At 35.0% G+C, this 26,045-nt stretch overlaps 1 protein-coding gene across 1 annotated transcript in view; it reads left to right on the top strand.

Moving 5' to 3' along the window:
- The window catches only part of LOC118621540 (triadin-like), a 93,403-nt gene that overhangs the window by 14,517 nt on the left and 52,841 nt on the right, over window positions 1-26,045 (top strand). Inside the window, 1 exon segment of the mRNA XM_036248856.1 lies at window positions 20,060-20,269. Within this exon segment, the coding sequence (XP_036104749.1) occupies window positions 20,060-20,269 (210 nt within the window).

The following is a 26,045-nucleotide window of genomic DNA, read 5'->3' as shown; positions in this document are numbered from 1 at the left end:
ACAAAATGTTAAAAATTAAGATGCATTGAGAATGTTTGATGAAAAAACTATATAAGGTCAGACAGTCACAGATTTAAACTCTTGCTCTTCCCTGTACCCAGTGTGAATTTCTCACATTATCTTTCTGAAATGTAGTTTCCTTATCTATAATAGAAAGGTTACAACTGTAGTTCATAACATGTATGTCTGAAAGTGCCCAAAATTGCCTGACCAATACTAGGACAACATAAATATTAGTTTATTTCTCTTCTCTTATGTTGATCAAATGACATAATGGGAGCTCTGAAGAATCATAAATTTCTGTGGGTAGCTGTATGAATCATGTATGCATATAATCCATAATACATACAATTATTTTTATTTACTTATATAATAAAGATTATAATGTCCCCTTAACTTTCATGAATAAGTGGGGGCAATTGTTTCATTAGTTTTTTCCCTCTTACATCTTCTGAATGGAGTATAAATTTGTTCTACACAGTCTGATTCTCTTGATTATTCTAAAATTATTGACATTTGCATTTTCCAGATTTAGAATTCACAGTAAAACCTTATTATTGCATATCAATTTTTTAATTTTTAGTTTTCTTTCACGTACTAATCTCACTTTAATATTTTATAAGAATTATGAAATTCCTAAACAATTCAATTATTTCTTCTAGCTCTCAGAACATGTACAAATAACAAGGATAAATAGGGTCTTTCCAGGGTTAATTAATCTTAGTGGACACCTTGTATTACTTCTCTGTTGTTATGTAACAGTATTAACACAAACTAAGTTACTTAAAATAACACATATTTGTTATCTTGCAGTTTCTGTAAATCTGGACATGAATTAGTTGGATCTTCTACTTTGAGGTCTTTCAAATATGCAATAGGGGAGTTAACCAAGATGAGGTTGCAAACAATGGTGAAATTGTCTTGAATTTTATGAACAATCTTATGTCTAATGTGTTATATAAATTATTTTATGCTTTTTTTCTAAAATATCACCTTATTGTTCTGTAATATATTCTGAGTTTTATCCAAATATATATAGCTTTAATAGGAATAACTTTTAAAATCTTTATTTTTTATCATTTATTTATTTATATTTTCAATGTTCAATGATTGTTGAACTTTTTATTGGCCTCTTACCCTCCCCAAGGGGTACCCCACTTCTGTTGCCTTTATCTCTTCAGTACTTTGGTTTTGTTGACCTCAGACACTACTTTGCCATCCGCAATCCTGTGAGTGGTGGTCTTTGGATGGATTGTATGAAGTGGTTGTTGTCAGGGTGTCTCCAAGTTTGAAGTCTTCCTCTTCTTCCAGCATGTGTGGGTCTCAGTCTCCAGCTTGACCTTGATGTTCAGCAGGGCCTCCTACTCCTAGATCTATTTTGACATAGGGTCATTGTGAATGAAACTGGAATAGAAAGTAACATACTATCTAACTACTTTGTTACAAGAGTAACAGTCATGAAAATTTACTTACCGCTCAAATTAAAAATGTATTTTGTCAACTAATAAGTTTTCATGACTCTAGTCAACAATGATACACAAATCACATCCCTCATCCATGCAGTGAAAATGTGTGTGTGTAAATGCTTGGTATATTTGTTAATAATTACAAAATGTTAAAAATTAAGATGTAACTATTACTTTCTCAAAATAAGTATCAAATTATTCTAGTGACTATAAATGCATAATTTTCCCCAGCAAACCTGCTTTTTTTCCTCAATATTCTGTCTTGGTAAATGACACCATCCACTTACTTTTTGTAGCTATAACTCTAATAATCTAATCATTAATCTTCCCCACCCTCTAACCATGATATCACCCATGGTGTTATGATATCATCAAATCATTTAATCCTGCAGGTACTATTTTCTAAATATTTCTTAATTTTATCCCTTTCTCTCCATTTCTCATGCTATCCCCAGTGTTCAGCTTATTATCACAAAAACCTGGATTTCTACAGAATTTTAAAATTTAGTTTCTGAGTCTTGCTTCAACTCCTGTGCCCTCCTATTTATTTATTATTTTTAAATATGTTTTTATTGAGTTTTTTTTAGAGAAGAAAGGAGAGAGAGATAGAAAGATCGATGTGAGAGAGATACACCGAGTGGCTGCCTCCTGCACGGCCCCTAATGGGGTTCGATCCCACAACTCGGGCATGTGCCCTGACCTGAAACAGAGCCCAGACTTCTCAGTCCACAGGAAGATGCTCAATTCACTGAGCCACACCAGTGTCCTCCTATTTAAATCAACTTTCCAAAATGCAAGTATGATCAAGCTTCTTCTGTGTAACATTGAGCTCTGACTTGCCATGTTCTTTGTTATAAATTCCAACTTCTCACTTCAGCAATCAAGGACATTTAGCTGTGTTTTCTGCCTACCCGTCTCTTCCATTTTGCTACAAGTGCCTTTGCCCACAGTCCATGAATAGACCTGCAAATCCTGAATATAGCCTCCTTTCATCCTCTCAGCTTTCACACATACTGTCCTTCTGTCTGGTTTAGGTGTCCTTCTGACACTAAGTTCTCACAGTAGCCTGTGCAGAACACCTTCACATAATTGGCAAATAATGCTGTGATATGGTCTCTGTCTTCCTCTTGAGTCTCTAAGCTCCTGGAGGTTAGGACAAGATCATATCTGATTTTATCTCCAGCACTTGATTGTCATGTAAGTGCTCAATATACATTTATAAAATGAATGAAAAGGGACACAATTCTGATAACCACTCAATAGTTAAGCTTGATTTAACAATCTTCTGAGAACTCAGCAATTTATTTCAGATAGATGCAGTGTTATTTCTTTTGATAACAATATTAATTCTAGTCTTATTTTTCTAACAAAACATATGAGCATGTCAGTAGGAGCATGTACATTATTGCAGTTGATAAATTGGAGAAAGGTAGTGCATTTGAGTTAATAAGTTCAGTTCACCAATGGTGCTTTCAGAAATGCCTGCTTCATGGTAGATATTTCTGAAAAGTTTCAATTAAAAAAAATGTTACAAAGTAAGTATACAAGAGAGTTTTCAGTTACCATATCAGCAAAGGGTTCTGGATCTGTGGAAAATGAACAATGACAGTAAGAAAAATATAAAGAATCTCACATCTTTAAAAATTAGGAACAGCAGACTCTAGGTTCATCATCTTCATTCTCATAACATAGAACATTACCTGGAAAAGGTAAACACTCAGTAAATATTTGATGGATGAGTAAGTGCATTAATCTTAGGGAAATAATTGAATAAATGACTGTGAGTAATGTTTAGCTATGAGGTTAAATTAACCAAATATAATATCAAAGTTAGATGGCTTGACAAATCATGAAAAACCTCAATACAGAAAGAAAACAAGCATAAAGAAAGAAAGACATTTAGAAAGGAAGGAAAATAACTCTAAACTAATTTTATTATACTGAAGTTCCAGTAAAAAATGAGATGTGGATTGGGTTTGATTGGAAAGACAAAAGTAAGTGTTTATATTTTTCCTAATGGCATTTCAGATAAGACTAAATCAGGCTGCTCATTTCCAATTTCAATTGTGTGCCAGTGATATTAGTTTAGAATATGTTTACAATTCATGAAAAAACAAACTTGGGCAGAAACACAAGCACGCTTCGTTTCTATAATGCCTTTCTAATTTCTTTCGTGCTGAGTATGTTGAAAAACCACCATAGAGAAAAAAAAAAGTCAAAATGAATAGTATTATGATTATGATTAGATTTCAATAGATCCATGATCTATCCATTGTTATACATTAGCCTTTAGAATAACAAAGATATGAGAACTAAATATCTGAAATTTAAATAAGAACCGATGCTAAATTGAATAATAGATCCTAAGTCAAGATTTAAATTTTATATTGCTGTATAATTTTATAAATCTAAATTGCATATTTATTTTAAATATAATCACTGTCCCTTGGCTGAGTAATAGAATGAAGTCATTGTTATGGGGTAATAACACAATGATTAAATTTTGCCTTTGTTGCTGTATTGAGATATTATCCTGGGCTATGGTTGCTAGTCCATAGGGCACATGGAAATGAGAGTCTTGTTTTGAAAACCACCCTTTCTAAAGTTTACCTTTGTAAATGCAAGGTGGGGTGCATTTATGGTAAGTATTATGATTTGGATGGAGCTCAGTTTCTCTATGTTGTCAGCAGAGCCTTTGTTCTTCTCCTTTATTTAGATTGAGATAGGGTAACTATCTCAGTAGGTATTTGATATTATTCCTGATGCTCTAGTTCAAGCTGATTGATGTATTAAGTCTACCACTCTAGGTTTTAGTCTTGGCACAATCATTTCCCAGTACTTATCATATAATCTCTTTAAACATCAGTTTTCTCTAAAGTGAAAATGGGATTAAGGTGCCTAGCCTACTTCAAGAAGGTCATTTGATAAGATACGTGTGAACTACAGTTTCGGTTTTACAAATACTGAAATATTACACAAATGTATGATGTTTTTAGCTCAATGAACAAACAAAAACTTTTAAACTGATTATTTGTTTCCTGCGAACCTAAAATACCCCAGTTCATATAGAGCATGACTGGGTTTGCCAAAGGTTGTGCCCTGCAGAAAGATGCCTGGTTGAAGAGGCAAGGCAAAATCTGGAGTGTTCTTTAGTCAATAAACCCTCATCTCTGGTATAGTGGCATTGACTGCTTAAAAGAGACACCTCTGTTGATTAGCACAAATGAGGCAAAACAAGACCACCATGTTTTGATTCTCAGTTTCACCTGATTTCGTGTCGAAGAAATGGAGGCTCTGCCATGAAACATGAAACCCACTTCTAAATTATAAAAAAGGCTGCAATTTTATTCTTAAATTCAGGTCGCTAGACATGCAGCAAAGTTGAGCAAAAGGGTTGATGATGGTACACCACTGTGGGTTTCTTCAACCTGTTTTAAGGTAATGCATTATGTTTCTCATAAGAGTTGATCAATTTTCGCCCTTAAAAAGTCAGAATTGCCAATGACAATGCATCTTCTTACCTCCAAAATGAGAATTCTCTCTTTGTGAATATTTAATATCCATAATCTCAAATCTGATTATGCTATACTTCCCATAGTCTTTCTCAGCCAGCTTTGTGCACTAACGCAAATGCTGTCAGATCTGGTTGGCAGAGGGAGTGAGGAAAGGATAAGAAATTAGGTGGATACAGCATTTTTTAATTTAAAAAATATTTTCATGTTTGGAACTTTTCAGTTGTGCTCATTCAACTGATAAGTGCAATATAAATAATAAATTATTTTAGCCTTTAAAAAATTCATAAAGAGCCATAAATGCATACAATAGTAGGCAACAGATACAATTGTGCTGAACTAAGAATCCTGCTTTCCAGAGTTTAAAATGAGAAAGCAAAAAAGGGACGGTAGAGTTAGTCCTGTACCCAGGAACACTTCCCAACAATACTCATAATTATCTGTGAATGTGATAGTGGTTGCTTTCCTTCTTTAGCCCTCTTCCTCCCCCAACTATAACCAGAGTTGTTAATATTTTTTAACATAGCACTCTAGATTTTCTTTCCACCCCTGTATGTCTCTACTGGGACAAAACTTAGGACCAGAAAAAGTGAAGTCAGCTACCATCACTCCTACCTCCAAAACTTTGTTCCAATCCCTCCCCCATTTCCCCATAGCAAAACTTGTTGTGCCCCTTCTTAACCCCCACTGCCAGAATCTTTCAGCCATTCTCTCCATTGTTGACTCACTTAGGTTTTGTCCATCCTCGTCTGATCCTAAAACCCTCACCTTCGCACACCCAACCCAAGTGCCATTCTCAGAAGAATACACTACCATTCCTGGTTCTCTCCTCCTGGGAGCTGAAGGCAGGTGGACTCTGGGGATTGAGGGGAAGGAAGAGCACTATTTCTTCACATGTTAACAAGACTTCATGTGTTGTAATGTTCTGGTGATAAAGGGGCAGATATAAAATATGCCGTTGTAACCGCTGACCAAGACTCCCCAAAGATCACAGAGGGTTCATTCTGTAACACAGCACACATGTTTGGAATTCTACTTCATAAATAGCACTGTGAGACATTTAATATTCTGGTCAACTCACCAATTCTAGAACAGTTTCCTAAGGTGAGTTGTTGTGCTGGGCACCAACATTTACAAATGAGGACGAGAAGCTTCAAAGAGCTTGGATTCTAGAGGGAGGAGATCCAGAAACATAAGCAGGCAATTGCAATATAATATGGTAGGTTCGAGATAAATGTGCAAGGAAGGTGGTCTGAAAGTGTCCAGGAGGGGCATTTTAAACACCCTGGAGGTTTATATCTAAGTCTTCCTGAAAGAGCTAAGGCTTCAGCTGACTAGGACTTGCTCCTGTCCCTTGCAGAGATAATATACAAACACATAAAAAAGCATGACAATGTCTACAGTTTTATTTGTATAACAGTTCAGCTGCATAATATTGATAAGGTTTTGATGGACATACTGAGACCATTACCAACCTTCAAAACATGTTTTAAATTAAAATGGGGAAATACATGTGTACTCCAAATAACCATCTTATGAAAAAATCCTTTGGACCCAATGCCTGTTTAGAATAAAGAATGGCATTAAATTGTGCAAGAGATTAGCAAAAATGGAATTACTGTACTTTTTGTAATGGTGAATGCATTAAAAACACTATGAGTTTTTCATATGAATGAAAATACAAGTTTTACCCACTAGCCATTCTGAATATTGGTTGGAAAATAAATTTTTGAATTGTTTACATCTCTTGCTTTATTATAATGGTAGTTAGGAATGAGTTCAACACCAGTTATGTACTTTGCCTTGTAAAGTGTCTTCAAAAAAACAAACTTGCAAGTCTCCAGGGCTTACATTCTCAGTTATATAATTCCAATTATCATATACATGAAAAAGTGATTTAATCTTATTACTTCAAAATTTCATGTTCAGAGCAAAAATAATTGAATGGATGGAACTGAAGTAATCCCCCCACTCAAGAAAGACATTTTAATGTTATATTTAAATGGAAAAATATTTATCTGTATTAACAATTAATAAATTGGGAAGGCTGGTAATAGAAGAAAAGGAGTTAGTTATGCCTGAAACTGTGCTAAATAATATAATCCTCAAAATAACCCTATAAGAGAGTTTAATTACTTTGATTTCATAGTTGTTAATGAAGAACAAAGCCAAGATTCAATCTTAGGAATGTCCCATCTACATCCTACTTTTATGTAACTGTGCCATATGGCTCCCCTATGCCTAATTAATATTTATAAAGTGCTAGCTTAAGTTTTCATATATATAATATATATAATATATGTATAATACACACACACACACACACACACACACACACACAAATAATAAATAAATACTTTGTCAGTTACTCTCCTAAATCAAAGAATGGGATTGGCAAACCTTTTCTGTAAAGGGCCAGAGAGAGTAACTATTTTAGATGTGGTGGGTCATATGGTCTAGGTTGTAACTGCTCAACTCTGCTACTGTGGCAAGAAAGCACAGACAAAAGACAACACATAAATGAATGGGTATATTTATGTTCCAGTATAACTAAATCCTTAAGTGAGATTAAGGGGCAAAATGGACAATGTAATGCAGTTGTTTCAGAATGAGGCTGCAGACAGCTCATACTCACAGAGGAGTGAGCTGACACAGTGTGTCCCAGGTCTAACAGAGATTTTGGGTTTACTGGAGTATCGAACTTAGAGGGATGAGTGATGAAATCTGGAGTTAATAAGATGTGGTGGCAAACTTTATACTGGTGGTTTTTGTCATTGTTAGAGTTAAGTCTTGATAGATAACAGAGCCTCAGAGGTGGAGGTGACAGTTACAGGGTTTATTGGTTTTGTGTTACCTGCATAATAGCACTTTTACTGAACCCAGGATTTTGCTAGAGGGCAGACTGATTCCCTTACTGGTGCCTACTGAGCACTATAGTTTTCCACAGAGTATCACATGCTTTCATTTTCAATTGGTCCTTTGTCTTTGCAGGACGGGTAGGGCAGTCCCTGATTTACATTTGCAGAGACTGACTGGCTTGAAGACAGATGAGGTGACACCCTTAGGGTCTGTCAGTCAGCCCTACTCCACCTCCTCGTGCACTTCTCCACCCACAATTATTGTTATTAACCTGTGGTATATTCTTAATGTCTTTTAAAACATAATCTGACAAGACCTTTTCTGATTACTCTTTCTTTCAGAAGAACCAAAGCCATCTTTAAGAGAAGATAAAAAGAATACTTGGCTGCTTTTTAATTTCTCATTTAAGCTTTTGCAAATCTATTTGTGGAAAGTCCACTTAGTAGCTATTCAGTCTTTCATCAGGATCCATGGCAGGACAAATTGATTGTGTCCCATTCACTAATAGCTTGCTTTAGGTCATAGAATCTGAGGAGGATGTGACTACAGAAAGTGCCATATGAAAAATAATAAAATACTCTTTAATAGGGGACACTATAAGAATAATGAGCTTTAAAAAAAACTTTTATTCATAAGATCTGAGGTCTATGGAAAGTACAAATGAACAGTGGGATAAATTAATGTGATTTCATTAAAATGTTCTGCTTTACATAATTAAGCTTAGATTTTATAGATTATTCTCAAATTCATGTAAAATAATTTGCAGGACACCAATACATGTTGCTATTTTGTTATACCATGCATTTCCGTGGTACTGTGGAGTTTACGGATTCAAATATTGTCAGTATTTTGTGAATAAGAAATTGTAGTTAAAAAAGTCAGTCTAGCCTAATGTCTCTATATCACAGAGGCATATTCTGGGCTTGAACCATATTCTAGACTTAGTTTTGTTTGTTTATTTTTGTTTCAATTATCAAGCCATCTTGCTATAGAATAAAATTTGATCATTTGGAAACAATTCTTCAGGTTTGATTAATAAATTGGAATGCTTGTTTGTTTGAATACTAAAGATATGTTATTTAAATAATATTAAAATATATGTTCAAATCTTTTTTGACATTCCACATTATAACTTTTCAGTTATTTATTAGCCCTAAAACAATTCCTGCATTATAGGTACTGAGGGTAGTAGATTTTGTTGATTATATTTTCTTAAGATCAATCAACAAATATTACGCTGGATTTCATTCTGTTTATTAATATTCATGCTTTAAGTATTTCTTAATTATTAAAGATAATTATTCTTTTTCTGGGATAAGTGAAGGGAGCAAATTTTCTTTAGAGAAACTTTTTTATTGTAAATATTTTAATTTAGCGATTATCATTTTTGGGGCACGTAATTAAATCATACAAAAGATATAACCCATAATAAATTTTCTCTAAAAACAAAACATTCATAAATGTTGATGCCTTTGGCAGAAAATATGTGGTCTTTACATTATAGTTTATAGATTAATAAGGCTACATGATAAGATTATTTAAATGTTAAATACTTGGTTAAAAGAATCTAATAATTTAATTCAGTGAAAGAACAAATAATTTGGACAAGCAGCTTTTTTAAACATCTGACTTAATTATAGTTACTTTGAATTTTGGTGTTCTATTTTTTCATTACAAAAGATTGTGCCTTACTAACCTGCTGTGTTTGTGTGTTTATGTGCACATATGTATTTTAAAATACACACAATTTTATTTACATATTTTTTATTTACATGTATAATTTTATGTGTGTGTGTGTGTGTGTATGTGTGTATATATATATATATATATAATTTACACCTAGGACTTTGCTATAGGGCACATTTCCTTGTAAGTACATTTACTGAGCACTATGGTTATTTATTTTTTTAAGATTATCACATGCTTTTTTTTTTTCCCCCCTTTATTGATTTGAGAGAGAGAGGAAGTGAGAGAAAGAGAGAGATAGAAACATTGATGAGAGAGAACATTGATTGGCCACCTCCTGCATGCCCCCCCACTAGGGATCAGGCACACAACCTGGGCATGTGCCCAGACTGGGAATCAAACCGGTGACCTTTTGGTGCATGGGTTGACATTCAACCACTGAGCCACACTGGCCGGACTATCACATGCTTTATTTTCATTTGTTCTTGGTCATTTTAGGAAGGGAGGGGCGATGCATGACATGATTTACATTTAAAGATACCGACTGGCTTGCAAACAGATGAGGTGTCCCCCATGAAGTCCCTCAAGGAGCCCAACTCCAGCTACACCAGGGAAATAATCAGGAGCATTACTACCAGAAGCCATTGCTTGAATAATTTCATAGTTTCAAGTTCCCTTTCTAGTTTGAGAAGTTATTCCAAATTTCTTCCACAATTTGATTAATTCAAAGTTTCATTTACAGAAGTTATTAATAGTAATTTCTTAGAATAAATTTAATTTAACTTTTAAAAGATAATTGTATGGTATGGTGAAGAGACCATATAGTATTTTTCAGAGGTTGAATTGTATGCCCCCAGCCCCACCTGCCATTCATGTGGAAGTTCTAACTGAACCTCAGAATGTGACTTTATTTGGAGATGGGGTCTTGACAAAGATAGTCAAGCTAAAATTAGGTTAATAGCCTGAGCTCTAATTCAACCTGACCCAGAGAAATTTGGAGATAGATATGCAGGCAGCCAGAATGCCACATGAACGTGAAGACAGCCATGCACCAGCCGGGGTGGGGGCCTGGAGCAGTCTTTCCCTTAAGGCCCTCAGAAGGAACCAGCCAGACCAACACCTTAAATGGGAACTTCTGGCTTTCCGGACTTTGAGGCCACACTCTTCTTTTGTTCAAGTCATCCAATTTGTTGTTCATTATTATGACAGTCCTAGAAAACTGTTACAGTTCCTCAGAAAACTGTTACAGTGTTTAACTTTTACCAAATGACAAATCAACCTTTTTCTACTTTGTTTTGACAGACTTTACTCATCGGATGTTCTTCATTTTCAGCCCAATGCTTTTTCCGAGTCATTGTGACTTCAGAAATGACTGAATTTATCCCAGGAAATATATACATATATGACATTTGCTAGCTTGTGTGATAATTTTAGTTTCCCTAGAGCGGAGATGCTATGTAAGCCTAAAGCAATATAATTATGATCAGTTGTGGGACTAGGATATTAACATTTATGATTTTCTCCTGAAAACTGCCTTAAACTTTTTTTATGATCTGGCTCTTTTTATAATATATGGAATCTTTTACAAGAGGCATATTTAATCAGAAATAAGATGTGAAAAAGAATTGATGGTATCTTTAAAGAACCTCCTTTAATATCGAACCAAAGGGTTTAATATACAAATCTGAATCTTTAATGTGTTTTCCTTTTGTTATAAAATTAAAAAGAAAAGTGACTTTTTTTAATGCACGAAAAATGATCCCTGAACTGTTCCTCATCTTTCTTCTTCTGAGATAGGAATAGACATAGGATGCAAACATCTTACAGATTATAACTCTAGAGCTATGTTACTCCAGGGAAGGCTGCCTAGGAGTTTCTAAAAACACATGCTTTAGGGCAACACAGTTTTATAAAGCTTATTTTACTGAATCCGCTATGGTTTGGTGATGCTAATGTTAATGCAGTGGTAATGCTTGAATAATCTTAGCCAAATAAAGCTTATGGAAATGCTCACTCCATAGAAATAACTGCTCTGAACGATCTAGATGTCAGAATATGGGCCTGTCAATGATAAAATGCTATTCACAGAAGCCATTTGAAATAAGATAGGGGATTTCACTGTTTCATGTAATACTCGACCATCCCACCTCCTAGAGAGGACCCTGCACTACCTCTGAGGAAAGCTCCTTCTCTCTCCCTGTCTGTAGCATGAGAACTACAGTTGAGTCCACCTCACAGTAAATACCAAGTAGGACCAAGTAGGTTCTAAGAACACATGGGCCTAATTTTCCATGTATTCCTTACTCCTTGAGGTGCCGAGGATATAATTTTATCTCCAGAATGCTCAGTAAAAGACTGCTCTTCTGCCTAGTAAAAATTGACTAGTAGAGGGGCTGGATGAGGAAAGTTCAGTCATTTATCATTTTGTTTATATCTTTTCTTTAAAAAATTGTTTTGTATCAGAACAGTAATGCCCATAGAAAAAGCCTTTTATTAGTTGCCAAGGAGTGGCATCTTCCTCACATAAAATTCAAGACCAGTTTTAGGTCTATTTAGAGAGACAATTCAGGGAATGAAAATGTTAGCGACTAAGCAATACACAATACTTTGAAAACTTCGATAATGAGTTGACTTCAGAAAACTGTTCCCTTTAACTCCTCGTTTTATGTCAAAGAGTGGAATACTCGCCTGGCTCTATAGATGTGTGGAGCTTTCTCAGCTGTTTCTAAAACTCTGTGAACTCCTTAGAAGAAAGATTTGTAGGAAGTATTATTTGTGTTTACCTAATTGCTTGCATTTAAAAAATATGGGCATGGATACCTTAATGTTCTTTTCAGAAATGCATAAAAGAGCTTCATGCACACTTAGAAATCTTTTGAAAGGCACAGGAAATTCTCTTCATGGGATATGTGAACTCAATTTAGAAAGATGAATGTTTGGGCCACACTATTCTGATTTGTTCTAAAAAAAAAACAGCTTAATAAATATATGGGTTTAAGTTAAACAAAATATAACTGTATCCTATTACAATGGTGCCCAATTCTAAGTATATACATATATTTTTTCTCCCTAAAATACTTAAATCTTTTACAGTATTAGAGATAAAAAAAAAGAAGTTAATGAGTCTGTTTTCAATCCAGTGATGGCAATACCATTAATTTTGGAATAACTATAGAACGTGTCCATTCATATTACTAATACTTAAAGATGCACAAAAATAGGAGATTTCATTGTAATTTTTATTTCAAGTGCCCCAGAGTACTTCTTATAATATTAGTCGTGTCCCTCCTTAGTGGTTAGGTACACTCAAATAGACTTGTTCATAACCACATACATATGAAAAATATTAAATATTTGCATTATCATAGCTTTCCCAAAGTATAAGTAAAAATTTCCTTATCAATAGAAAATGCAGGTCTAGTTTTCTTTGTACTTAAATATATTAAAAAATAAACTAGGTTGATTTGTAAAACATTTGCCTAAAAAGTTACCCTGAGAACAAATTAAAATAAAAAAATTAAATCTTAGTTCTTGCATTTTCTTAAATTTTCTGGAAGTAGCTGATGGCAATGTGAGAAATTTTATGAGTAGAATTTTAATCAGACACTTTACATGAAGTCCTTATTATTACTGAATACATTTACATGAACAAATATGAATATGTTGTGTTTTTTGGGGGGGTTGGGCTGTCACACTTTCTTAATGAAAAAGGAAAAATTATGTGGACATCACAATGATAAGATTATGACTAAATGTGAGGTAAAATATCAGGAAATGATTAATTCTTAAGGAAAACTGTGAAAACACATTAGAATCAACGAATCTTGGAAAGCAAATGATTTTGAAGCATTTGGTTTATATATATATTTTTCCAAATCTAAATAACATTTCATTACTAAAGTCCTCTCTATTTCAGTGGGTTTGTGATTCAGTATCTATGGGGCAATTTAGTAGGCGGACCACTGGGACTAGGTGAAGGATTTCATTTATGTGTATTTGGTCCAGATAGAAATTGTGTCAAAAAATACTAGAAAATTAATTTTTCAAAGATACTGAATATAGTTCATGAATCTCATGTCTGTCCTATTTGTATCATATTTGCTAAGAATAAGACTCTAACTTCTATTTATCTGAATCTGAATCCATAGACTTTGAAAGATTTTCTATAGAAAATTTCATAGGATTTCATCCCTAACTTCAAATTCATAAAATCAGACAGACCCAAAAATGCCTTATTTTCTTGTATGAGACTTCCTGTATTCATGCAGTGAGCATGGATTATTTTTCCTAAAATAATAAATAAATAAAATAATCAGATTAAATCTGTCAAAATCATTGTCATAAAAGAGTCATCTCATGGGTCTTGTTGATTAATTTCCATTTCTAAACTATTCATTATATGTAGTGCCCCTGGACATTTTGATTTGGTCTACTTGGGTGTGTACTGGTAAGTGAATGTGGCCATGGTTTTTATTTCTTTTTTTACATGAAAGATATAGATCTATTAAAATAGCTATGATTATTGAGCTTACTATATATCAATATTATTTTGAGCAATTTTAAAATAATCAAATAGAAATATGTATTCCATGAACTAACTGATTTATGTCCTCCCAAATTTCCATTGTGATTGTACTTGTGAAATAGGGACTTTGGGAAATAATTAAGTTTAAATGAGTTCACAAGGGTAGAGCCCCCATGATGGGATTTGTTCCCTTATAAAGTGAGAGAGCAGGAAGTTTGCTAGCTCTCTCTCTCTGCCACGTGAAGACATAATGAGAAAGTAACCACCTGCAAGCCAGAAAGAGAGTTCTTACCAGAATCCACCATGCTGGCACTCTGCCCTGAGACCTCCAGCATCTGGAATTGTGAGGTATACTGTTACGGCAGCCCCAGCTGACTAAGACAATACATCATCACATTTGTAAATTAATCATCAGCACTCTTATTAATCTATACATTTACTCTGCCTAAACTGGTTGTAGAAATCTCTCCCAGCTCTCAGAGATTTTTTTTTTTTTTAGAACCTTTAGAGATTTAACAACCTTAATAACATCAGAGAGACTAGTTTTAATTGTTTCATTAGAAAGAAATGTCTCAACTAAATTATTGACATTATTTAGCAAATATATGCTTTATTCAGTCAAAGAGATTGCATATATTTTTCTTTATCCTACTACTCTTTCCTCCTCTGTTGTAGCCTTAATTATTTTGACCAGCTAAATTTCCTACTACTTATGAGATGTACCTAAACAGATGAGCTTTACATCAATAACATAGCTCTCAGCTAGACATGTTCTCATGTCATGAAACTACATTTAAATATATTTTGTTTTAGATTTAATTTCTTTCTCTGGTTAGTTGTTACTCTGTACTACACACCCTTCTGTATGCATAAATATTGACGTTATTGAGCACAATACCTTTTTTAGCTGATTTTCTTTAACAAAAGTTACGAAATTTTCCCATTATAATAAGTGCTTGTTGGACCTCACTGTGCAAAAAGTGTTGTGCTATAAACAGATAGATGACTTGCTTCCAACATAGGGCCTTATTGAAAAACAAAGGGCTAGAAAAAGTCAGAATAATTTTATTCGTGCCACTGCATTATCAAAAAATATTATAGCATCACAAGTAAGAGCAAATGCTCATTTAAAAACATCAAGGAAATAGCATTATGGAGTTGACATTCAAGGTAATTCTTGAAAGACAATTTGCATGTTAACAGTGGAGTTTTATTTATTTTATTTTTTTTAGTCCTCACCCGAGGACATTTTTTGATATTTTGTTCAGATTGAGTGGGAGGGAGAGAGAGAGAGAGAAACATCGACGTGAAAGGGACACATCGAGTGATTGCCACCCACAGGACCCAACCAGGGCTGGGGACAAACTGCAACCGAGATATATACCTTTAGCGGGAACCGAACCCGGGTCTCTCCGGACTGCAGGCCAACACTCTAACCGCTGAGCCAAACTGGCCAGAGCAACAGTGGAGTTTTAATAAAACTGTTTTTTAATAGAAAAAAATAATCAAGAATCCTTGCCTACTTTAAATTGGTAAAACAATGCATTTTACCTGTAATATATTAGAAGTTCAATACATTTTGTTTCAAAAAATGAATTCTTAGTTATGTACTCATCATTGCTTTTCACCTTTCAATTCAGTCTGTTACTGGTAGGAAAACTACTATCTGAATGGGGAGTAACCACCAAGTTGGAAATGAAAGTTCAAAAGATCGGGAAACTGGGCTGACAGGAGCTAATACACAAAGAGACGTCTATTACTCTGCAATAAAAGCTACTGGAAAGCCGGCCCGCAGGTCACTGGGTGGCACCGCTGCCAGGGAGGAGTCCCTGCCTTTCCTTTACCCAGAGCAAGAGCAAGCGCGTTCTAGTACGAGCACCTCAATGTCAGCAACTCACCTTGCAAGCCCCAAACACATCTTTTTATTTAGAACTGTGACAACTCAGCCACTAAAGAAACAAGAGATAACGATATTTTCTTTCTAAAGTGAAAATAATTTTTCAAAGAAGCTGTATATTTTGACCATTCTAGCTGATTACTCCTCATGACACAACAGATGAAGGAAAAGAATTATTTTCCTTTCTAGCAAGAGCAAGAGGGTCAGTCAGAACTCGTCATGGCTGTTAATGCAGACACAACCAAATCAAACCAGTCACTCCCATGTAATTGGAAAGTCCAGAGATAAACCTGACTACATGTACCTGGCTCCATGTGCCTACCTGACGGTATCTGGACCCTGCCACTTTCTGTGCTGCAGCAGACGGTCCAACTGGTGGGCTGGAGGCTGGAGGACCCCACCAGCTTAGCAACTCTTGTAGAAAGAGAGTGTCCAATAGTTCCACAAAAAACGTGGAGGTTTCTTCACTGTCACAGGCAAGAGGGGGTGTTGTGAATGACCAGGCTTGAGTTAAAGGACCATTCTTAGGTCTGGGAGTTAGGACAATGTTCATTTCTAGTCTCACCACTAGGGAAAAAAATCACATTAGAAGGAAGAAGTGGGTAGGCAGAAAGGATTGCTAAATGATGTACAAAATAAGAATAGATTTCTTCACCTCAGCAGGTAGATTAGGTGACCAAATCATTCTATGATATATCATTACAAATCACATCCCACAAAATCTGGAAGAAAAGTTGACAACTCAGAGCTTTCATTAAAATTGGCCAGGGACTAGTTTCTGGTTTGAGAGAAAAGCAAATCTTACCTTGAAAGTAAGTAGTGTTTGTTGTTATTGTTTTGATTTTATGTGCCTAGGATCTGAATTTTTGTAAAAATTACTCTAGGTTATTTTTTATGTTCTATCTATCTATCTATTAGAACATGTAGGATTATTTTTTAAAATTGCCATGATATATCTTGCTTCTCAAACTTTGTTTTCTTTCAGTTTATATATACTTATAGAAATACATAATTTAATTGTCACAGAAATCTATGTATATAATACATATACATTGTGTAAAAACTAGAATGATGAAATATGTACGTTAAAATATGGATTTAAAAAAATTTTTCAACTAATTTGCCAAAAGATCTTTTCAATAGTGTCTCCAAAATTCCTATTTTACATGCACATTTTTGGCATAGGACTTAAAAATATATATTTATGATTATTCTTATAATTTGAATTTGATTCTTAACACAATTTTGGAATAAAATATATTTTTATGATGCCATGATAGTATATATTCTCTCTCCTTTGTTCTCTAATTCTTGGGGAACAAATATACTGGTCAAGCCCTGGCCAGTTTGGCTTAGTGGTTAGAGCGTCAGCCCCTGGACTGGAGAGTCCTGGATTTGGTTCCCGCTATGGGCACCTACCTCAGTTGCAGTTTGTCCCTGGCCCTGGTTGGGGTTGTGTAGGTGGTGACCACTCGATGTGTCTCTCTCACGTCGATTTTTCTCTCTCTCTCTTCTTCCCTCTCTCCATTTCACTCTATCTGAAGATAAATGCAAATATATATATATATATATGTATATATGTATATGTATATATGTATATGTATATATATACATACACTTTATTTATACCATTCTAGAATATAGGTGTTCTCCTTGAACATCTTGGAAGAGATTGTATTGCCAGTGTCCCATAGGAATAATGATGGGCAAATACACTTGGCAGTTTCCTCATCTGATTAGCAAGGCATGATGAGGTTAAGTGACTTCCTTCAGGAGGCTGATGATTTATTCTTCCAGGCATAATGTGACTGTGAAGCTGGTCTGGGGAACCACTGCATAAGCTGTCCATTTTACTTCATGGAGCAGAGTCACAGGGCCTTTCAGCCAGAGCCCCACTTCTGAAGCTGAATCTAGCTTTCTGGCAATCAAAATAATTTGTATAGAATCAGAAGCAATGAAATGAAAAAGCAGGGATAGAAAATACTGTTACATATCATCACTGCTCTAGTTCTATCTGAGACAACAACTTTCAAGAAGCAAGGCCCATGTCAAATTTCTCAGTAGTATTTACCATCCATGTTTTCCGCCATATCGATAACTAGCTCTTGTCATCTTCAAAGGGCTTCTCAAATATTAAGTAATCTCAGATTGCACATTGCTGTTTGCATTTATCTTGACCAGCTGTCAGAGAAAGCAATTTATTTTGCCTCGATTTTATTCCTCTTGGCTCCGTGGCTTCCGTAGTAAATTTGAAAGAAACATGAAAGGTATAACTTAGTGTGTTTTCATAACAAAAGCAACACATAATTTTCTTTAAGCAGGATGACTTTCAAATTGCTTGTGGTTTTGCAGTTGATACTCAGAATATATTTTTATCATCTTTGAGTCTTCATTAATTATTTAGTGACAATTTTGAGGATGTGAAGACAAAGAAAATACTTAAAAATTAAAAAAATTACTTACTATATCATTTTCATCTATGTTAAATATTGTAACAATCATTTTGGCAGGATCAAAAGGTGAAATAAAATTTGAAATTTATATATATAATCAGTTCTTTAAAAAACAAAAGTCATTTTAACTCTGAACTTTCATTACTTTTTGATCAAGAAAAGACAAACTATATAGAAATACTAGTTTCTTCAAACATTTTCTGTCTTTTAAAAATGTGACCAGGATTCAATTAATTCACATCAAATCTCAGTAAATTTATTCTTTTAGTTTCAAGATACCAAGCAGGTGCATATTATATTCTCTACGGAAATACTCTCTAATCCACGGTTCACTGAGATGAATCTGAAGTGCAGAAGCAATTCTTCCAGAGTTCTCCATAGAGCAGTAGTAGGAAGCCTTCTGGAAGTTAAAACATTGGAAATTAGCAACATATCGATTTTCAGGTGGGCCCCTCCTAAGCACTTACAATTCACTTACTCTCTTGCAAATCACTGTTCCAAAGGTTTGATTCACTCACAGCCCCACTTGGGTCTTAAATCACATTTCAAAGCACTCCTATCATTCATCCATTTTCAGAACTGCCATTAGAAGTGATGGGAATTTGGCACAAAAAAATCAATGAGAGGATATGATATGAGTTCTTTCTAATTTTTCCTTCTTGGAGCACCATCTCAAGTACAGGCTGTGAAATCTGTTTTCAAAGGTATTTTTCCATCTTCTTATCATTTCAACTAAATTGAGTTCATAAACTTGGGATATATAGTCACATAGTGTTTAGAAAAGAAAGGAGATTTGTTAGCACCATTGTGAATTTTTATCTAAAGCCATTTTAAAATCTTAATTAAATCATTTTACTACTGATTTTCCACATCAGGTTTCTAACCTTTTAAAAACACGGGCTTAGATTTACCATTTTCATCTAAAAATTGTTGCATTTGTTGTTTCTGGGTGGTAAGATTATAAATGATTACCTATCTATCTATTTTGCTATTTTTTAAATATCTTTAAAATTATCTCTCATTAACGTGTAAACTCTTGAAAGCAGAAATTAAAAAATTACTGGATATAAGATTTTCTCACATTGTCCTCTTAGCTCTTCTGTGCACTTTCACAAATAAAAATGAATGGCCTCAAGAAAAGGGTCAGTTATGCAGTTAATCTAGGATATCTAGAAGGAATTCCATCCATTCAAAGTAGTTTATTACTGATTTTGTTTCTCTCCCAGAAGAGGTACTTTTGCTTGCATTTAGAACTGACATAGCAGCCTAAATAAAGAAAAAAGGTGTTAAAAACAGCTTAACCAAAAAAAACCCATTGACCACGAAGGTATTGGATATATAGGAGGCGATAAGGGAGAAGCAAAAACAAATTCAAGGTGATGGTAAGGTTTGTGGCCTGGATGGCAGCAGTTATGGAATTTGGGAGACAAGGAATGCTGAATAAGAGCATGTGGGTTTCAAGCCAGAGAGTAAATGCTTAGGAAGAGATCATGTGCCACTGGGCAGCGAGGTATGATCCTGCCACTGAAGGAGTGTGTTCTACTATGTAAAATGGTATAAGCAACTTACATATACTTATATAACCTGTATTGTTGTGCTTTGTCATTAATATTGGATGTGAATTTCTAAATTGTAATTCTCCTTTCTGAATATTTGGTTAGGAAATGCATCCACTACTACAACTATTATAGACAACAAAAATGGATCTGTGCCCAAATCCCCTGGAAAAGTGCTGAAGAGGACAGTCACAGAAGACATAGTGACCACATTCAGCTCCCCAGCAGCCTGGCTTCTAGTCATTGCTCTGATAATCACATGGTCAGCTGTTGCCATTGTTATGTTTGATTTAGTGGATTACAAAAACTTTTCAGGTAAGATCCGTGAAATTTGGTTTTAAATTAATATCAACAGTGTTCTCCCCATTTCTGGCTTTGTTTTTCTTCACCCGCCTTAATGTGATAATTAAAGCACCCCACAAATGTACTTTGGTCACTGAAGTCTAGTTTCCTTCTTTGCTTTTTCCATCTGTCCTCCTTGTTTGACTAGTATATTCACTGACTTCAAATAAAACAGATATCCTTATTTGTAGAGCTGAACAAAGGCTGAATGTTACAATTTCATGAAGATAATGATTAAAAAGGTTGGATAGCTACTTCGATTTGGAACTGGAACTTTATAAACCAGGAATAAAGGATAACGTGTAGGTTTTACAGTAGGTAATATAAAACAAAGTGAAAAGATTTCAGACAAATGGAAAACAGTGTGAAGTATTTTTAAGTCCCCCTACCATCTGGCTTCAAGCTTCCTTTTTAGATATATTCTTTGCTTCTCCCATCAAAACATCCTATTTTGAGTTCCTGAAAATAATGAGTGTTAAAAGGATTTTCCCAGAATGACTTTAATGAAATATTGTATCTTGAATGTACATGTATTTTAAAGTAAAATAGGAAAAACACAAGCGAAGAAAGATTTTATTAATGGCAATTCAGTCTCTGAGTATATCGTTCATTCCTTTGTTCAGGTCTTTTTATATTTTTTTAAATTATATTAATCTATTTTTGTCATTGGCATGCTCTATTGACTGTGCATTCCTTGAAGGAAGAAATTAGTCAGGCATTTGATACATATTAAATAAATAGATGAATGAGTTTTTGCTTATCACTTTTCACCATAAGCAAAAACATTTCATTAACCTATTAAAGCGCTTCTTCATATTTATACTGCCCACCCCCCACTCCTCATTTTCTTTCTAGCAGATTAATCAGTAGGACCCAGAAACTATAATTACTGTAAGTTGCAGTCTATGCACTCAAGAACCCTCTATTTTTCATTATGGTCTTTTATACATTAAACAGTTCCTTATCAAGAATCCACTATGTCTGCCAGAAAATGGCTATGTTAAAAGAAATAAAAATATAAATTTGCAGAATCGTAAAATTGTATCATTTGGGTTTATTGACATGGAGACGTGATTGAGATGACCCTGCCCATTTGCACCATTGGTAGCTGGATTAAAGTGATCATCATCTGACATCTAGAGAGATGTTCATGGTATCAATCTAAGCAAAAGGGCTATTCATTCAGAGCCATGAACCTCTACTCTAAATATGCTGTACTTTGGGAATATTGTGTAATGTAGAATCTTAAACACTGGAACTGCCCATAATATAAAATTATGATCTAGAATTTAAAATGAAAAACAATTACTTACATTACTCTAGTGAGCCTACATTGACTGTGACATTTCATCGTTTCTTCTCTTTCTTAGACTTTCATTTATTTAAAATTTTAGATACAAATATGATCGTAAACTATAGTTCTTTAATGTTTACAATAGATATTGTTAAGTACTGCATGTAAATCTAATATTTGTAAAGTTAACGATTTAAAAGTGCATTACAGAACTTTCTGTTGAAAGGAATTTATTCTTAATTACTTTATAAAATGAGCAGCTACCTATTAGACTTCCAGATTAGATTACTTAACTGTAAGACACACTTTTAATCCCCAGCAGACTTTCTTGGACCACTGTAATTAGGTTCTGTGGGTAATGCCTGTTTTACTGGCATATCATCTGATAGGAAAAAAAATAGCCTCTGTATTGCTACTATTTCATTTCTTCTTTTAAGAAGTGTTTATTAAACACATCTTCTATATGAGGTCTCCCACTCCAGTTTTCTAAATTTATTAGTGACCTAACCAACTATCTATTCACTGCAAAAAGACACCTGCACGTCATCTTTTAAATCCTCTGGCATCTGATTAGTCACAGTGCTCCATGACAACTTACTCCGTGTCTCGTAAATTTGCTCCCTTCTCTTATTACCACCATCTCTTTACTACACTGCAGACCTTGATTTTCTTTTTTAGGGGATTACTGCAAGTTCTTCTTGTCTCCCTCATCTAGTCTCTTTCTTTTAACATTGCTCCAAAGTTATTTGCATAAAACACAAATGTCATCAAGTATTTCCTATTGCCTAAGTACAAATTCCTTGGCGTGCTTTTTAAGTCCTTGGCTTAGTTCATTTTCTTCTTCCAATTCAGTTTATTCACCTTGTTTTTCAGTCATATCATTATGTTCTTCCCTGTTTTTCGTCCTCTAGAAAAACATACTCTCACTGCTTAATACCTCTGTTTATACTGTTTCTCTTCCAGCCCTGTCCAGATAGCCAAAAGTGTTTTGAAGTAGCTAAGAATGTGAACGCTGGTGTTGGATTTCCCTGGTATTAAATCCAGACCTTCCTTACCACTTTTTCGAGCTGTGTGATATTGGAAAAGTTACTGAGTCTTTCTCTGTCTCAGTTTCATCGCTTGTAAGGCTGGGATAATAATAGTACATATGTAATGAGATTAAGAAGATTATATAAGTGAATTTAGTTAAAGTACTTAGAACAAAACCTGGTTTATCACAAGCACTATATAAATATGAATATCACTTACCTCAAAAGTAAGTGGTTTAAAACAACAATAACTATTTTTTACTTCACACAGTTTCTATGGGTCAGGAATTTGGGAATGGCTTAGCTGGGTGGTTTGGGCTTAGGGTATACCTTGAGGTTTCCCTAAGATATTTGCTAAGGCTGAAGACATCTGAAATATGTTCTGGGATCACATGGCTCCCAGTTAATGTTAGTGTGTCCTTGCAAAATGGCAGCTGCTTCCTCCAGAGTGAGTGATTCAAGGGAGAACAAGGTAGACACCATAATGCCTCTTAGGACCTAGACTTAGAAATTACACACTTTCAATTCTGCAAAACCCTTTGGATTACACAGTTAGTCTTATTTAATGTTGGAGGAGACTACACAAGAGTGGGAATACCAGAATGCAAGGATCATGGGGGGCCATTTTGGAGGCTGGCTACCACATATTTTACCCTCAGAAAATTACATTGCTGAGTTATACACTCTTCGATATGTGCTTACATATAAGGAAGTGCCATATAATACTCTAGTTGACAAAGAGATACTGTAATTACAATAGATGCAAAGAGAAAGATGATATGTTAAGATGGCTCATGAGGCCACAGCTAGGAAGACAAATATTCACCAATGATTTTGAAATAAAAAATATAATCAAAAAGCTGAAAATTTAAAGGGGAAATGTATAAATTCTTCAAATAAGAAGTTCAAATACTTTTAGTTAATTGAAATTTGAATGATCAATTTCTGGAACCCAAAGAAAAGAAGTTCAAAAAATTGGTATAATGATAGTACAAAAAACTCATATTAATCTTTGATTGGATGGGACAGATCCATTCACATTAAAATTCTAATTTCTTTGCTCTAAATAGCAAGTTCAAACCTGCCTTTTTTTATACTGATACTTCACAGAATAAATCATTTGCTATACTAAGAGTTTTTAAAATGTAAAAAGTACTCATGTTTTCAATATCATTTTTAATTGATACATTTCAAACATTAACTAAGGATTAATGTTATGATGATGATGATGATGAATCTCTTGCACAACACAATAGTTTTTGGAACATGTATCGCTGATGTTGAAAACACAAGGCTAGTGGTAGAGGAAAGTACGCTGAGAATACCTCTGAAGGCAGCCATCCTTGGGCTGTAAATTACTCTCTGGCACTTTAGAAAAGCATGAAAAGGCTTTGAAGACATTAAAAATTGTTCATAGAGAAATAAAAATATATTTTCACAAGCAGGTATCATCCTGGATTGACAAGAATGAGTCTCTGAGCAACCTTCACAATTCCTTCGTTTCCGAGTCTGATCTGACTGACTTGTACATAATCTGCTTGTGAAGTACTTGTGGCTTTTCTGTGCTTCTTTCAGAAGACTTGGGTTCACTCTACCGCTCTATAACCTACAAGCTAACATGACTAGAAATTCATATTTCCTTGTCTGTGAAATGCAGATAGAACCTTGCTTTCTGGTCTGCAAACATTGTGACTTTGATTCATGTTATCAAATAAGGCAAATTACAGGACACCAAAACAGGAAAAGAAGTTTCGCCCAACCTTCTTTTCTTATTAAATATAATGCCCCAAGTGTATTCAAACAATACTATGGTATATCTGTCAACGTTTGATTAAAATAGAATCACTATGAGTGATACAGAATACAGGGCTTATTATGCGGTTTATGGAGGCTGTTGCCATGTGTCTGGGCTGGGTCAGAAGTCACCAGCATGGAATCTGGTGTAGGAAAGAAAAAATGTCTTTCTCTTCTTTTTTCTTTTTGATTTTAGAGAGAGAGAAAGGGAGAGGGAGGGAGAAACAGAAACACCGATGAGAGAGAACATTGACTCACCTTGTGCATGCTCCCCACTGGGGATCTGACCCACAACCTGGGCATGTGTCCTGACTGGAAATCGAACCAGTGACCTCTTGGTACATGGATTGATGCTCAACTACTGAGACACACTGACCAGACTATCTTTCTCTTCCAACCTTCTAAATTTGGGCTGGGACCCCTTTCATGAAACAGAAAAGCATTCAAATATGTTTTATGTAACACTGGAGCCTTCATAGGAAAGGAAGACCTTAAGAAGCAGTTAAACCTGAGTGCTTTTATCCTTACTTTGAGGAAGAGTGAAATGTAGTGGAACAATGTGATAGAACAAAAAAGTTATGAGCTTAGTGTTGTAAATTGGGGCAAACAGCAAGGCCTGTTCATTGAATTCCTCTGACCATTTTGGAAGATACAGATGCTCCTTTCCTTAGATACAGGGGCTCACCTCTCATAGGAGGGTTTTGACCTACTTCAGGGGAAGATCAGAAAGTCCTGTCAGTACCTGCCATTTCTCAAATTCCTTCAGCTGAATATAATCAATATGCCAAGTCACCAAATTGTGGGATATGGTGTCCTGAACCCTGTCATTGGAAAGGGCCAGTGGAAATAGAATAAGGGTGACTAAGGACAAACCAGAATTGACAAGGATAAACTGGAACCCTCATTTGAATTCTCACCACCTCAAATCATGTTGAGGTGGATGAGCTGCAGGATAAATTGGTGCCTTTACCATGGAATCTGGGAGAGCACCTGACCAAGCTTTGGAGATGCTGAAGGAGGGGTCCAGTGGAAACTGGCAGGCACACTGCTGGCGCTGCCGCAGGTCAGGTCAGCCAGCATATCATGGCTAAGTGTACGAGCTGCAGCAGCACCTGCCCTGAAGCAACCTTCATAGAATAAACGATGGCCTATTACTTCCTTTCTACCTTCCAAGACTCATACAAATTTCTCGCGTCCAACTTACTTGGAAAGTACTTATAAAGGAATTGGGATGTGTAGCTCCAGCTTAGTGACTTGACAGCATGCAAAGCTACCACATAGGAGGACTATAATTTATCATCCAAAACAGGGATACTGTGGAAGTGAAATGAATTAATATTTATTTCAGAACCACAGGCACAAAAGAAGATGTCTGATCACCCAGATATTATCCACACTGTGTTTAGTCTCCTGGAAGATGAATGTCTTCAGAAACTCCAAGTTAAGGGAGAGGGAAGGTGGTGTTGGTGTGGAGGGCGGCAAGACAATGTTACTTTCTTAGTAATTGATGCTAGGAAGTCACAAGGTCTTGTTCCCAAGCTTTGCAAACTTGCCAGGAAGCCCTTCCGGAAATCAGAAGGTTGCCCTTATAATTTAATAACTCTTTCAGGACCAAAATTTGTGGGATTTGGTT

This window comes from Molossus molossus, unplaced genomic scaffold (assembly GCF_014108415.1).
Source record: "Molossus molossus isolate mMolMol1 unplaced genomic scaffold, mMolMol1.p scaffold_m16_p_8, whole genome shotgun sequence".
NCBI classification, from domain to species: domain Eukaryota; kingdom Metazoa; phylum Chordata; class Mammalia; order Chiroptera; family Molossidae; genus Molossus; species Molossus molossus.
Note: the sequence above shows the minus strand (reverse complement) of the source record. Positions and strands in the feature narration are given on the sequence as shown.